The sequence below is a fragment of the Chrysemys picta genome, chromosome 4 (genome assembly GCF_011386835.1).
Source record: "Chrysemys picta bellii isolate R12L10 chromosome 4, ASM1138683v2, whole genome shotgun sequence".
NCBI lineage: Eukaryota > Metazoa > Chordata > Testudines > Emydidae > Chrysemys > Chrysemys picta.
In genome coordinates, this window is record NC_088794.1 from 83,908,837 (window position 1) to 83,923,352 (window position 14,516).

The 14,516-nt window shown below is 51.1% G+C and overlaps 1 protein-coding gene across 35 annotated transcripts in view; it reads right to left on the reverse strand.

Annotated features, from left to right (window-relative positions):
• Nucleotides 1–1,118: 1,118 nt before the first annotated feature.
• PACSIN3 (protein kinase C and casein kinase substrate in neurons 3) overlaps nucleotides 1,119–14,516 on the reverse strand; it is a 31,398-nt gene continuing 18,000 nt past the window's right edge. For 6 of the 35 annotated variants that reach the window (XM_042849297.2, XM_042849301.2, XM_065595235.1 and 3 more), the window contains 10 exons: nucleotides 12,879–12,946; nucleotides 11,243–11,343; nucleotides 10,604–10,760; nucleotides 9,532–9,767; nucleotides 8,879–9,034; nucleotides 7,967–8,142; nucleotides 6,876–6,996; nucleotides 6,237–6,370; nucleotides 4,612–4,772; nucleotides 1,119–1,447 (listed from right to left, as the gene is read on the reverse strand). In XM_042849297.2, coding sequence (XP_042705231.1) covers nucleotides 1,332–1,447; nucleotides 4,612–4,772; nucleotides 6,237–6,370; nucleotides 6,876–6,996; nucleotides 7,967–8,142; nucleotides 8,879–9,034; nucleotides 9,532–9,767; nucleotides 10,604–10,760; nucleotides 11,243–11,296 — 1,311 coding nt within the window. In that variant the 5' untranslated portion in view covers nucleotides 11,297–11,343; nucleotides 12,879–12,946 and the 3' untranslated portion in view covers nucleotides 1,119–1,331. Of the gene's footprint in view, nucleotides 1,448–4,611; nucleotides 4,773–5,299; nucleotides 5,363–6,236; nucleotides 6,371–6,875; nucleotides 6,997–7,966; nucleotides 8,143–8,878; nucleotides 9,035–9,531; nucleotides 9,768–10,603; nucleotides 10,761–11,242; nucleotides 11,344–11,488; nucleotides 12,830–12,878; nucleotides 12,947–13,845; nucleotides 13,965–14,516 lie in introns of those variants that run through there. The other 29 variants (XM_065595224.1, XM_065595222.1, XM_065595229.1 and 26 more) reach the window with 14 other exon arrangements.

The window sequence follows — 14,516 nt, forward strand, 5'->3', positions numbered from 1 at the left end:
GAGGTAGTTTGAGCTCCAGTTATCAAGGATCCAAAAACCCACTACAAACCAAACGTGCCATGAAGCTGAGTGGGGTAGGCACCAAGCCTTCTCTCCCCTATGTCAACTTCATCTTGGCTGGAGGCTCTAAAAAGGTACATCATCCACTTCCCAGTCCCAGTCAGATAGTGGGAAAGTAGAGAGTGCACCATCCTTGGTCCACTGACACACTGGACATGTTTTGTGACACCTCAGCATCTTCCCCAGCTGTATGGCATAAATATTGACTAGGATGGGAAACTTAATTGAACCTCAAGATCATGGGTGGCCCCACCTAGCCCGCAGGAGCCCAGAGCACCCCCACCGCGGCCACAGCATCCCCAGCCCTGGTGCGCCAGGCCCACGGCACCGGGCAGGCAGTGCAGCCCTAGCACCGGCCGCCTTGAGTCCCTGTGGGATGCAAGCCAGCTAGCCCCAGTCAGCCTGTGCTAGGGCAGAGGACCGGAAACTGCAGGAGGGGGCCTGGCCTGCGGGCAGAGCGTGGGCAGGCCCAAGCTAGGCTGTTTGGGGAGGCACAGCCTCCCCCTGCCTACGATACCCACCACCCATGCTCAAGGTGCTCCACCTGGGATAGCCCTTTGGGCAGGTGAGTAATAACCAGCCCTATCATACTGGATCTTTGGAAGAGAAAAAGAATAGGATAGAGCCACTCAAGCTATGCCAGCTACAGTCCACAGAGCAATCAATGAGACCTAGAGGTGAATGGTATTGAAAGCTGCCAGCAGATCTGAACGAATTATCACGGACACTTGGCTTCCTTTTGCACAGGGACTGGCAAAAGCCAAGACCACCAGACCTACTTCAATGCCATACCTAGGCCAACTGAAAGGGTCCAAAAAGGAAACTACACTAAGGTTTCCTCACAGCAATTTGTCTTAAAAATTTCCCTAAAGGGGGAAGCTTAGTAACAGAGCAGCCTTCAACCAACCAAGTATGGACTGAAGAGCTCTTAGCTAGATTTTACAAGCAGAAGCAGAGTGGCAAGGTATCAGTATGTCCCAATGGCCCATCCCAGCACAAGCCATTAAGACCCCTCCCCCCCCTCCAAATTCCTACAGTGCTCAGAGGCAGCAGAAGTCTTTACTCAATTTTTGTTTATTAGAAAATCCCTACAGCTCTAGAATTTTAAAATGAAGCATTGATTACAAGAAATAAATGTCCCCAGAAAGTCCAGAAATTGCTACATATGCTGTTGATGTGGGTTAGGGGCTCAGCAGTGACCTGGTGACCTCTGCAGGAGATGCTGATATACATGCGAGACACACACACACACCTCAAGATGAGAGTAGCAGTCATGATCCCACCCTCTTGACATAGTTAGCAGGATAGAGTCCAACCTGGCCAGTGTGAAGCCGGCCTTTACACCAGCCCTGCTCATCCTCTTCACTGATCTTCATTAGCTCTTCACCTAAAAGAGGAAACAGCACAAACTTTGCCACTGGAAAGTAGTCAAGAGACCATACACCTCCCAATGGCTGGATAGCTCCCTAAGGGCAAGTGAGCATGGCCCCTCTATTAGAAGTACAGTAACTCCTCACTTAACGTTGTCCCAGTTAACGTTGTTACCTTGCTGATCAGTTAGAGAACATGCTCGTTTAAAGTTGCGCAATGCTCCCTTAAGTTGTTTAGCAGCTGCCTGCTTTATCCACTGCTTGCAGAAAGAGCAGCCCGTTGGAGCTAGCTGGTGGGGGTTGGAACCAGGGTGGATCGGCAACCCCCCCTCCCGCCCCCATCAGCTCCCTAAGTTCCCTGTGCAGCAGCCACCCAGCAGGCTATCAATTGCCGGGCAGTTCAGCTGTCCCTCCCTGCGCTGCTCCTGCCCTCTGCCTTGGAGCTGCTCCCAGGAGCCTCCTGCTTGCTGTGCGGGGGGAGCGGGGAAAGAAGAGGAGTGCTGATGTCAGGGTGCCCCCCTCCCCCTACTCCTGCCCCCCATTCCTGTACCCCATCTCCACAGAGCAAGGGGGGGGGGAGGAGAATAGGACAGCGCCCTGAATGGAGGGAGCAGCTGCTGTCTCAACTTGCTGATCTACTTAAAAAGGCAGTGTACTTAGAGTGGGATCAGCGTTCTTAAATGGGCAACACACATCTCTCTCTAACACCCCCCATGTGTGTCTCTGTCTCTCTTTGACACCCCCCCTTGGAACGTGGAGGGAGTGGTGTGCTCCAGTGGGATAGTATGGGTTCATCATCATGTTCTGTTTCCACAGGGTATGTTTGCAGCCACTGCCATGCTGTGTCTCCTCCCTCCATTCGTGCTGCCTTGTAGAGTGTGAGGCTACATTAACAACAATGTGTTAACCCTTGAGGGCTCAGCCGAGTGCTAGTTCATCATTTAGCAGTAAGATATTCCCTGGGAAATATCCCACCCTCTGACTTCACCACCTCAACCCAGCTTCACAATTATGATGGCTGTGTGCAGTATTAAATTGTTTGTTTAAAACTTGTATACAAGTCTTCTGTCTGGCGAAAAAAATTTCATTGGAACCTAACCCCCCCCCCCTTACATTAATTCTTATGGAGAAACTGATTCGCTTGACATAGTTTTGCTTAAAGTTGCATTTTTCAGGAACTTAATGATAACATTAAGCAAGGAGTTACTGTACAAACCCCCTACAGGTGAAATGCAGCAAACAAGTCTAATCTCGATCTCATCACAACATCTCAATATTTCCCATTGGACTGGAACTATATTGCAGGCACACAACTCTATAGAGAGAACTCTTGAAGGAGGATATGTTGCTCATGAAGGATTTTTTCCCCCCCCCATAGATAAGGAGACCAGGACCAGAGAGGTCAAGTTCGGCGCTTCCCAAGGCTCCTCCGAAGCAGTTAGGAAGGACTAGTGAGAAACCGCCGAGCTCTAGCTGTTAGATGCCTATTCAATGATTGGCCAAAGCCCACACAGTCAGTAAGCTATGGAATGGGCCCATAGAGATTAGCCAGGAAGGGCTCTCATTCCTTACCCCAGCTCTGAACTTTGGGAAAGGGAAGGAATAGGATCAGTTGCCACCAATAGAAATCCTTTGTCTCTACTATGACAAGGAGATTTGACTGCCATTGTGGGACCGTCCAATTGTTCAGAGACTGGGAAGGAAAGTCACCTTGCAAACCAGGTTGAACTCAAGCCCTACTAGTACAGGCTGGTTATAGCAGCATTTGGATGGAATGAGCTGACCCCAGCACTGAAGGGACTAACTGGTTTGATTTAGAGCGGTTTCTTTTGGGGGAGGGGGGAGGGGTGGGGCCTGCTAGCTTCCATCTCCTCCCAACCAGCAGGTGTCAGGGAGAGAAATTGTATCTCCTCTGCCCCCTAGGGTAATTATCCTCAGCCACATTAAAGCAATCCCAGCAATAAAGCTGTTCTACTGAACCAGTAAGTGAGTTAGTGCCAAGAAATCTAGTAATGACTCAGCAGCACAGATGCTGACCTCATGCACCAGGCCTTGGTTGGGCCAGGGATTTTAGTACCTGAAAAGAGAGTCAATGTTTCTGCAAGCAAGTCAATACAAGCAAGATTAGAAACACTCCCAAGATCCAGATGGCCTCTGGGGAGGGGTGGGCAGAGTAAAAACAGCTAAAGTGGAGAGAAGGGTCCCAGGGTTCTCCTTTGCCTCATCATCTACTGGGAGCAGACTGCTCCAGTCCCAGGAAGCTCCCTCACCTTAGGTCAGTATTTCTCAACCCACTACCCGTGGGCTGCATGCAGCCCAATTAGCACACAGCTGCAGCCCAGCTGTGTGCTAAAGACCGCCCAGCTTGCATGCTGCGGGGCCAGGGCTGCCACTCGGCTTGCACACCAAGCCGGGTAGCAGCCCCAGTGTGCATGCCACAGGGCTCTGCTCCTGGCCCCACTCTGTGGATGGAGTCTCTGGGGGGGCATAGGGGTCGGGGGGGGGAGGGCTTGGGGAGGCGCTGTGGTTCTCAACCTGTGTCCCAGTAACGTGTGGCCCACAATGATAAATAGGTTGAGAACCCCCCACTGCCTTAGGTGGTGGCTGTGGAGCTTCCTCCTGCTAACCTCACTCCATCTTATCGGACAATAACTTAATCCCCCCCAAAACTAGCTCTGTCTGCCTTTACAAAGGCAAGAGGAGGCACTTTATAAAGGCAACCCAAACCCTCCCCCCCCCCCTTTAAGTTCCTAGGGAAAGGTTTGGAGGAGGAGGAGATTCTCACACTTCTGGCCCAAGGGAGCAACATTTGCTAATGTCTTTGTTCAGAGTTTCTACCTGACACACACATCAGGTAGGTCCCATCCTCCCCCAAGCAAACACAAATCAGGTTATGGGCCTGCTCTTCCCCAGCCCCTTGGCCAGGACCCAAAACATTCCATTTACAGCATTTGAATGCCTCACTAAATATGAGGTGCCTCCTTCACAATATGAGCCTTGCTGATCCCCCTCACTGAGCAGCGTGGTGGAATGGAGTGCTGGCCTGCCCAGTGCTATGCCCTTTTCCAGGAGCAGCGGGCAAGGACAATGAACAGTTCCCAAGGACCTATCCAGATCTCACAGTGGGAGGTTTCCAACCATCAGCCCAAGTGGTAGTGGCAAGGGGTTAGTGCCTCTGTACCTGCTTTAAAGCTCAGTTCATCAGCCTCCTGTCCTGTGTAATCATACAGCGCTCGCACCTGTACGCCTGGTACTTTTATGTCCTCCTCGTGCCCATTGGCATCCAGGCATTTCTTGGGAGTGTCATCATCGGACCACTCCGACAAGTCCTCTTTCCCGCCGCTGCGTGTATGGGGAGCAAAAACAAAAATGCAGGCTCATCTCAAACTCAGGACTGATCCTCTGAGGTGCCTCCCCATCTCCTGAATCATGCACCACTGAAGAGCCCCAGGGACAACTACACTGTTGAGCAAGGAGGAGACAGAGAGGCAGGACAGGAGGATGGAAATGTATGGAAAGGAGAGAGACCAGGAGAAATTAGATTTGGCTGAAAACAGCCCAGAAAACTGCAGAATCCCAGGGGGTTGTGCAGGTAACTGGTCCAAACAGCATCTCCCTTTCAAGCCCCAGCCCCACTCAGCAGAAACCCCTCACCCAGGACAGGCCAAGCCAATTTTAAACATAAGAAAGTTCAGGTATTTACATACTCAGCTAGAAACAGTCCTAAAAGAGAAAGGAGGCCACATTCCCCCAGGGCAGACTCAGCTGGGTCTCCCTAACTCAGGGGCCAAAGCAGAGGAGAAAGGAAGAGCAGAACACAGATACTTTGAACCCAGACACCCCCCGGATAGGTTGTGTTCCATACTAACTTCACATGGGCTGATGCCCTCAGGGTGTCATAGAAGAAATTGTTCTCCGCTTGGTAGGAAAACCTGTTGATTGGGAAATTGGGCCCTGAATGCAGCTGCCTGGGAAAGGACAGCAGCCTGGAGACAGCTCCACCCAGATTGTTTCCAATTCCTTCCCTCTCTTCCCTGCCATGTTCAACTCTAAGCTTCATTTGTACCAGCAGGAGATGATGTCTTCTGGGGCAGGAAGGAAGTAGACACCATAGGACACTGATTTCCTAAGCCCCTTCCCATTCTCTAACTCATTTGCTACAGATCCTGGAAGAGGAAGCAGCTACTTGAAGTGTGTAAACTGTCACCGCTGGGCTTGTCAAGTTTTGACCATGTAGCACCCCATACCAAACCAGAAGATGCTCATATCCAGGGAAGAGAGTCTTGTTCAAACATCCTAGCCTGCTGGTATACCTAGGGAAGGATTTCTAGTTCCTAATCCCCATGGGATTTTTCCATCTCCCAGAGATAAAAAGCAGCTGAAGGCAAAATCCTACCAGCATCCTCCCCCACACAGCATCCTGCTCAGTAGTGAATCAGACTAAGACCCATGCTAGGATGGATTGAGAGGAGGCCCCAGCACTGAACAGGGCCACTAGGAGAGGAAGGTCCTAGCTCTGGCACTGTCATGTGACTGCACGTGGACAGCAGAGGAGATCCTCCCACTATTCCACCCCAATGCTCCAAGTAAGCCCCTTTCTCTGCCCTACTCATCTCCGAGTTGTATAGGCAAGGGCACCGCTTGGGGCTCACCCATTTCCAGCCCAATGGCTATAAAAAAAAAAAAAAAAAAAAAAAAAAAAAAAAAAAGGGAGAGAAATACAAATGAGAATTCCTCTCAGCTCAGCTAGTTCATACCCCAGGGCATCATTATTCCTCTCCAGTATGTCCCAGCTTCAGCCCTTACCCTCGCCGTGTCTGTGGAGGGGTCTGAGAGACACCATCCCGTGTGGGCACAATGCTGGTCAGTGTCACATCTTCGGCACTTTTACTGCTTTTTGCCTTCTTGCTGATTGGCCGCTGGGTTTCCAGGGTCCATTCCTGTCCAGAAGGAAAGGCACATCAGTTCCCTGAGTCCAGAGAGCTTTGACACAGTTTATTCTACTGCCATAGAGGAAGATAGGGGGCACAAGAACACAGCACCATATTTAACTAATGACCAAGCAATGCAATGGAATAGTCTGCCAAATAAGAGCCCTGCAAAGGCAGTAAGATCAGGCCTGAGGACTGGGGGTGCGGAGGGGGGGAAGAGAAGATGCAGCACGTCTCATTACCCTTAGCGTAAACCCCCATCCCTGACCAGAGCTGGGCGGGGGGCCAGAATGATTGCATTTTAGCTGGCATAGCCACTCCCCAGTTGCCAGAGGTGGAACTTCCAGTAACATCCCTCTAAGAAAAAAAGGTGTAAACATCATGATCCCAGGTGATCAGGGATAGAGCCTTTTCCAGTGGGAAGAGTCTCAGAGGGCAGGGGGAAGCCACAGAGTACGAGTACAATAAAGTAGCCCTGCGGCATGTGGAAATGCATTCTAGAGGGATATGCCACCTCAAACTGTGGCCAATTCATGGCCATGCCTGGCCCATGTGTATTGCGCCACCATTTCAGGTCCTCCTGGTCATCTGCAGCCACGATTCCCTGGTACAGATCCCGGTACAGTGCATGAAAACTGCAAGCAGAAGCAGAACCAATGTCAGTGAGCAAGACCCTGTACAGCCCCGCATTACTGTCAGGTGCATAAGTTTCCCTTTCACCTCTACATCATCCTACTTCAAGAACCACTGGGGATTAGAGAGGCTGTGCTCCAGCGCCTTTAACCCCAAAGCATTTCACAAGCCACACACATCCCTTTCCATGGAAACACCATCCCCTCAGAGATGAAGCAGGGAGCCAGTTGGCCTGGCTTACAGGGGCACTGACAGGTGGGGATGCCCTGCTGCTGGAACTTGCAAAGGGTTGGCAGAATCCCATGAAGAGACACCAGGAAATGGGTCTGTTTGATGTGTAATGTTCCCTGACCCTACACAAAAAATGTCCTGGGAGGCTGCAATGGCTACTTCCGTGTTCCTGCACAGTATTACATATCTCCTGACTCATATCACACCAAAGGAAGCAGGTTAAGTATCTCCAGCTATTGGAGAGAATGGGGTGGCATTGGCCCTCAAAGATTATGGAGCAGTGAGTTGGGGTATGTCTACAACACATCTGAGAGTGTCTCTCAGCCTGGGTCCACAGTGGAGCTGGCGCACTAAAAATAGCTGTGCAGAAACGGCAGCTCAGGCTGGAGCTCAGGCTCTGAAGCCTGGGGGTAGGTCCATGTGCCCAGATACAGAGTAGACATCCCCTTAGAGGCATGTAACAGCCTTCACTTCAAAGTGAAGGACAGAGTAGATTAAAGACTCACACCCACAAGAAGAGAGCACGATGGTAGGAACAGTGGAATCCTCAAACTGAGGCAGAACCCTCCCTGAATAAAACCAGAGACAAGCTGTAGTCGGACTGCAGCTATTCACTCAGACACCTTAGAAGGGGAAATAATAGGACACAAGCCCCCTCACACACGTCAGACGCTCGCCTTTCCAAGAAGCCATGGAGTGGATATCCCCTGTCACAGACCTGGGCACTGAACAGGTAGGTACCTTTCATTAGTGGAGATGTTGAGGTGTTGGTGTAGATCCAGGAACATCTCCTTGAAGAAGCACAATCGCTTGCACTCTGCCTCCTGGCAGCCCTCAAACACCTGTTCCATGTCCTCCATGTAGCGGGGATTGTAGCGGTTTAGCTCCTCCAGCATCTTCTCATACTGATCCTTACACTGCAGCAGCCGGGAGGGAGAACAAACATAAGCCAACCGGCCCTGGTGCCAACCCTGTGCTCTGCACCCTGTCTAGGGTATACATGCACACACACTTCTTCCCTCCTGCTCCTGCTCTCCTCTCCATCAGGGGACCCTGCGCAGAGTCCCCTGCACAGCTAAGCGTGGGGTATGGGAACATCAGGGGAACCTAGGCAAGCCCCTTTCTCCCCAGAGCCAGGCTCCCAGTCCTGCCATGTCAGTGACCCCTCTCTGCCTCTGACACCTTCCCCAGTTCTCCAATGGCAGTGACTTTCCCAGCTGTGGGGGGGCAGAAAGAGGGAGAGAGAGACAGAGACACACAGACAGGCTCAGCTCTCCAGCCAGCTTCTCCATTGAGCAGCTCTACAATTCTGCATTCACCTGGACATGCACACTAGTCACTCTTGGGCCAGATCCTTCTGCACTGCAGCTTCTATCCTGTGGAGCAGCAGACTGGAACTATTTGTTATACAGCACCAGGTGCGCGGTCTGATCCCGGTCACCAGGACCTGACTAGCTATAGGTCAGTCCCATGAGGTACTGAGCTCCCACACTTCCCACTGAAGTCAGCAGGCAGTGAGGATACTTGGCACCTTGTAGGACCAGGAGCTAAGTTGACTTCTGCCTTCAAATACACTTATTTCAAGTCTCTTCTCCCCATGCCTCGCCAGTATAGTGACCCCTAATGATATGAGTCCACATTGGGCACACCCACCTTCTCAGCCTCTTGTGCACATTTCTCCACACGCTCCTGCAGCTTGTGCAGCTGCTCCTGCGAGATGGAGGAATCTGCCTTGGCATGGTTCTCACGTGTCTGTGCAGTCTTCTCATCCTTCCGGGCTGTGTGATAGTTCTTCTTAGAGGTCTCCACCTAACACAGGTAGTTCTGTAAAAACAGAGCCAGATGCCCCAACACAAACTTCCCCATCCCTTACGTGTTGCTGGGGGTGGTGGGGGCAGGTAGGTGTTGTTAGGTGGTAGGTTAGAGTTGGTAGGTGTTGTTTTTCAGTCTTTGTTACTGGCAACAAACATTACACAGGAGCAAGCCCCATCAGGAGAGGCCAGCTCAGCCATCAGCCTGCCATGCTCAAAGGGAAAGGCTTCCCCTGAACGACACAGCCAGGAAGTCACCCCCCATAAAGTCACAGGTTGCCACACAGGAGGGCCCCAGCCCACCAACCCTAGATATTGCTGCACCAAGGAAGGCTGCAAGTCTGCCATGGGCAAGGAGCCACCCACACCTAACAGAACCAACCCCCACAACCAAAGAGGCCTAAACAAAGCACACCCAAGCTAACTGCACTCCAGGCAAAAATGTCTACCCCCAGCATCCCAGCCCCCCCGCCTTACACACCACTCCTTGCTCACATCTTTCAGCTTCTTCACCCAGGGTTTCTGGGCCTTACGGAATCCATCCTCTGCCTCCTTAGTCTCCTTGAACCCACCAATCATCTGCTTATGGTAGGCCTCCTTCTGCCAGGCCTTGATCTTGTCTGCATCTTCACCAGCAAGATGGTTCCGCACCTCTAGATGGATCTCGCTCAGCTTGTCTGCGGCTGTCAGGAAGGCGTGCCAAGTCTTCTCTAGTGTGCCATACTGAGGGCCTGGAGGAGCAAACACAAGAGTGGCCATTACAACCCTATGTCCACGGATATGGGGACCAAGTTCAGAAACCAGCCTTCCCTCATCACGCAGGACACCTCTGCCACCACCAAAAAGTACTCAGGAAAACATGGACTGTTCTCTGCACAGATAGGAAAGAGAGGAAGGACTAGGTGTTACAGCTCACAGAGTCAGGTATTAGCAACGAGCATCCATAGCTGATGATCTAGTCCTGCCCCAGTCAGTGCAGGGTGAGTCCCTACAAAATATTCCTCCGGGGCTTTGTCTGAGCTGAGCTTAGAAGAGGGAAGCAATGGCAGCCCCCTGGCTGGAGCTTAAGGCCAGTTTCACAGGCTAGTGGGCACTTTAAGGTATCTGTTCCAACACCCCCTCATTCCTTGTTACACTCTAAGGGCCTATCACCTTGTGATGTCAATCACCTGCCATTAGAGTCTCTTAGGCACTTGTGTCCCCACCCTCTCCTCTCAAGTCATCCTTTAGTCAGGCTACAGATCTTCCCTTGTACACACTCCAAGCCTAAACCTCCCCCCTCCAGTCTGGCAAACATTTTTTCATAATGGAGCACTTGGAAATGCAGAGGGAACATCCCTTCCCTGAAGGGATCAGAGAACTGGTGGCTGGACAGGAACCACAGGGCATCGCTGTCCTAGAGCTACTTGGTTTGAGCCAGGAAAGAAGAATACAAGAAATCCAGCTCCATGTTGCCCAATGGGTGTGCTCATCTCCTGCAGACAGCCCCAATCACAGTGAGACAGGGTGCTCTAGGAGCAGAGAGCTTCTCCTGAAGCCTGTGCCCACCCCAGCCTGCCTGCCTCACCCTTCTCCACAGTGGTCCTCCATTTGCGGGACCAGTCTGTTAGCTGCTGTGCATAGTTCTTCTCAATCTTGGCTCGCTCCTGGAAGCAGGAGATGAGGTCGTTACAGAGACGGTGCCCATCATCTACACGCTTCACTGTCCGCCTGTAGTTACCAGCCTGAAAGAGCAGACAGCGTCAGTCCCACTGCATTGACTTCACACCCACCCATCCACCCACGCTAGGAGCCAGAGGCAGCAGGTCAGGCCACCACATAGTGAGGGCAGGTCCTGCTGAGGCTAGCAGCCGGGCTAGGACCCCACGCAGGGCTCCCGCAGGAGGAGGTGGATGTATTCTGGGAGGTTTAAAAGGTGGGATGTTCTGTGTTCACATTCTTCTCCATTGGTGCTGATTCAGATCTAGAACAGAGGCATCACTCAGTAGCTTCTGAGAAGGGGTCACCTCCCCCTTATACCAAGGCCTATACACTCTACTGAACCCCTCTCCAGAGAAGTACACCAGTCCCAAAAGCAAGTCAGTGTCTCTCCCTCCCTCCCACTCCAGGAGGATAGCATAATACCCAGGGAGCTTGAGACCCAAGCCATAGCTCTATGGGTGACACATAAAAGACATTTTCCTCCCTGTTAATGATCCTGCCTTACCTCCCAAAAACTGCCCCCAGGAGCCTCCCCACCAACATCATCTTCTGAGGACATAACCCTGGTTTTCTTGCAGCAAAGAATTTTTGCAGCTTTCAGTGCAGCTGGAAGAGAAAGAAGAGCTGTATGTAGCATGACCCTGTCAGGGACTCAGCCATGCACCATCCCGACAACTCAACACTTATGGAAGGGAATTCAGTTCGGTTACCAGTGAGCAAGTGTCCATACCACAGCACCACTGGCACTTACCAACCACCTTACTCAGTTCCAGCACTAAACCGGCCATGCAGATTCAACTCCTCTCCCCACTAGAAGGGATCCATGCAGGAGAGGCTTGCGGCATATTAGAGGGGTTGTTGTGGAGGAAACTGGCCCTGCCACCACCCAGGCTGTACCTGTCCTAGAGACACTGGTAAGTCCAGCACCTTTCACCAGCACTGTTAGCCTCAGCAGAGACTCCTTCTTTTTGCACCAAGACCATCAGAGGAAGAGACATTAAACTACTGAGCATGCTCAGCCTTGAAACACTTAAAATAAGTTGTGTTGAAAGAGATGACTCGAGTGTCCCAATATAAAAGAGTGAGGAGGATTAAGGGATTACATCAGTTACTGACTACAGAAAACAAAACCCAAGGGTCACCAGGAAGGCATGTCCTGAATGAGGTGCAGCCTGCCAGGCTAAGAAGGGAACTATAGCCACACTAGTGCCATCTATCCAAATATGTGCTTGGGTTTCCGGGCAGAACCAGCTTCCTGGGAACATCCCAACTTACATTACGCTGCAGTCTCTGTCACCACATTCCTGTGTTGGGCACAGGGAATCTAGTGTAGACGGTGACAGAGGCCCTATCTCACCCCACACTGATACACTGTCACTACCAATTCCTATTCGGCCTAATACATAAAACTTTGGCAGTGACTGGGATCCTGGCACTGCTGCCACACGAGGATTGCCCTGATGGTGGTGCTCAGGCGGTCCTGGCCCTACCACCCTTTGGGGAGGGTGGCAGGGGGAGACAGGAGAAAGGCCTGAGTAAGGAGCATAGACAGGCCTGTCTCAGGCAAGTTTTGGTTAACATAGGATTGACATGCTTTGCTGCTCTTCTCCTCTTGCACATTCCCAGTTATAAAAAGCTTCCCTCACACCCTAGAAAGGTATCTGCTCACTCTGCCAGCCCCAAGGCAGAACTCACACAGCCTGAGATCAGTCCAAGAGACCAGATCTCCCATGTCCCCTCAGTCCTTCTCAGTGTCTGCTTTCTGGGACTATCAGCCACACAATAAGAGCCCCATGGTAGACTTCAGAAGACATACAGAGGGAACCAAGGAGAGAGTTAAGTACCATCCGCCTGAGCAGCACATTTGGATAATATGAAGGGTGTTAGAGGGGAATCAAGGAAATTCCTCTGGCTTCCCAAGAAAGTTCCAACTTCCCCCAACCCCACTGCCCTCCAAGAAACTGCCCTTCAGTTACAGGAGCAAGTCGTCATACCAAACAGAAGATTCAGGCATGAAACCTTAAATGCAGAAGGACCCCTCCCTTCACCAGCAGCCCTGATAGCCAGCCTGTGAAAGAACTTTGCATGACTACAAGTCAGGTGGTTCCACTCCTGTGCCCAGCAACAAAGTAACTACATACCTGAAAGAGAAGAATGAGGGCTCTGGAGGCCCCAGCTGCCCGGAGTGATTTCTTGGGCTGTTCCAACTCTAAATGTGGTGGTGGGTAAGAGAGAGATGTACAGACTGTTAAACCCTGCTGCTCTGACACAGACAGAGACACTGCTGTTCTGACAAGTAACAGTCCTAGGATAGAAACCTGGGTCTCGCCCTGTGCTCAAGGCAAGGAGGGGCACTCCCGATACAGCAGCTGTTGCCACTCTCCATCTTCCAAGGTGCCACATTCCAGCATGTAGGGGAGATGCCAAATCCCTGTGTCACAAGATCCAGTCCCAGAGATTTAAAATAGAAGCAGCATGACGGCATTGTGCGGGAAAGGTGCTGTTATAACAGCTGAGCAAAGGAACAGCCCACTACTGGAATAGACTGAACTAAATGAGGTTTCCCAGGCACAGCAGCTGCACTGGGCTCGGTCCTCCCTTCTATTGCAGTACAGCCCACGTGTCTTCTCTAGCCTCCCCCACTGCTGCTCGCAATTGGTTTTTCGGTTAAGCCTAGTGCCGTCTACCATGATGTGCAGGAGACTCAACAGGCAAAAGCCTTCTCTAGTGCCACTAGGCCAAAGAGCTAAGTGATTTAGACATTTTATTGCAGTAGTAGCAACCCCACTCGTAGACCAGGACTCCACTGTGCTAGGTACTGTACAAACATGAGGAGACAATCCCTGCCCAAGGAGCTTGTACTCCAAGGAGTAGTAATAACATTTCTTGTTTGGATTGGCTTTGTTTGTTCTGATTGATTTTTCTGTGTTAGAAACGGACGTCCTGCTTAAGCTAGAAGGCTACAACGGCTGAGAATTAATTACATGGAGATAACGCAAGAGCCAAATGAATGGAAGCTGCAGCACCTGAGAAGGGAGGGGATTTAGTCAAACTAAGATTTGGCAGGGAAAGGCGGGGGTGAGGGGCAGCTTGAGTCACTGTGCTAACCTTTAAGTGTTAAAGAGTCATCATATAGCCCCTTCAGTTAAAGTGTAGAACTCGCAGTAAACATCCCTGGGACTTCTAGTCATCCTCCAATACCACCAGACTTTACACTCTGGAAATCTCTAAGGTAACACACAAGCAGTTAAAACCATATTTAACCCATCTCCCAGGCCTTATTTCTCCTTCATAAAGAAGCAAGAGGCACAAGACCAATTAAAAAAAAAAAATCCTTCTCAGGTCACCTTTAAACAGAGTATTGAGTCCTCCCGATGAATCACGGACATGCTTTCAGACTCTGGTTTCCAGTCCTGACTAACTACCCCACGTGAGAGTTTGGGGGTGGAGGCTGAAAATTGTTTAATGTGCTGTGGAGCAGCCATGCTCCATCTAGGAAGCAGTCAGTCAGAAAAGGGACTAAAGGACACAGAGAACCCAGGTCCATTCTTTCTGCAGTTTTTACATCAAACGTTCAATTTAGGAGTCAGACAGGTGGATTCTTTAGCTGCCAGAGCTATTAATCGACCCCAGAACTGCAAACCCAGCTGGATTTACTATGCCTTAACACCAGAAATAATAGGCTATGCAACCCAAAAGTATCTGGCATTTGGTTAGGGCACAAGCCTCTCTTGGAGCAGCATAGGCCCTACAGAAGTCCAGTGGGTCTGTCTTGGTAG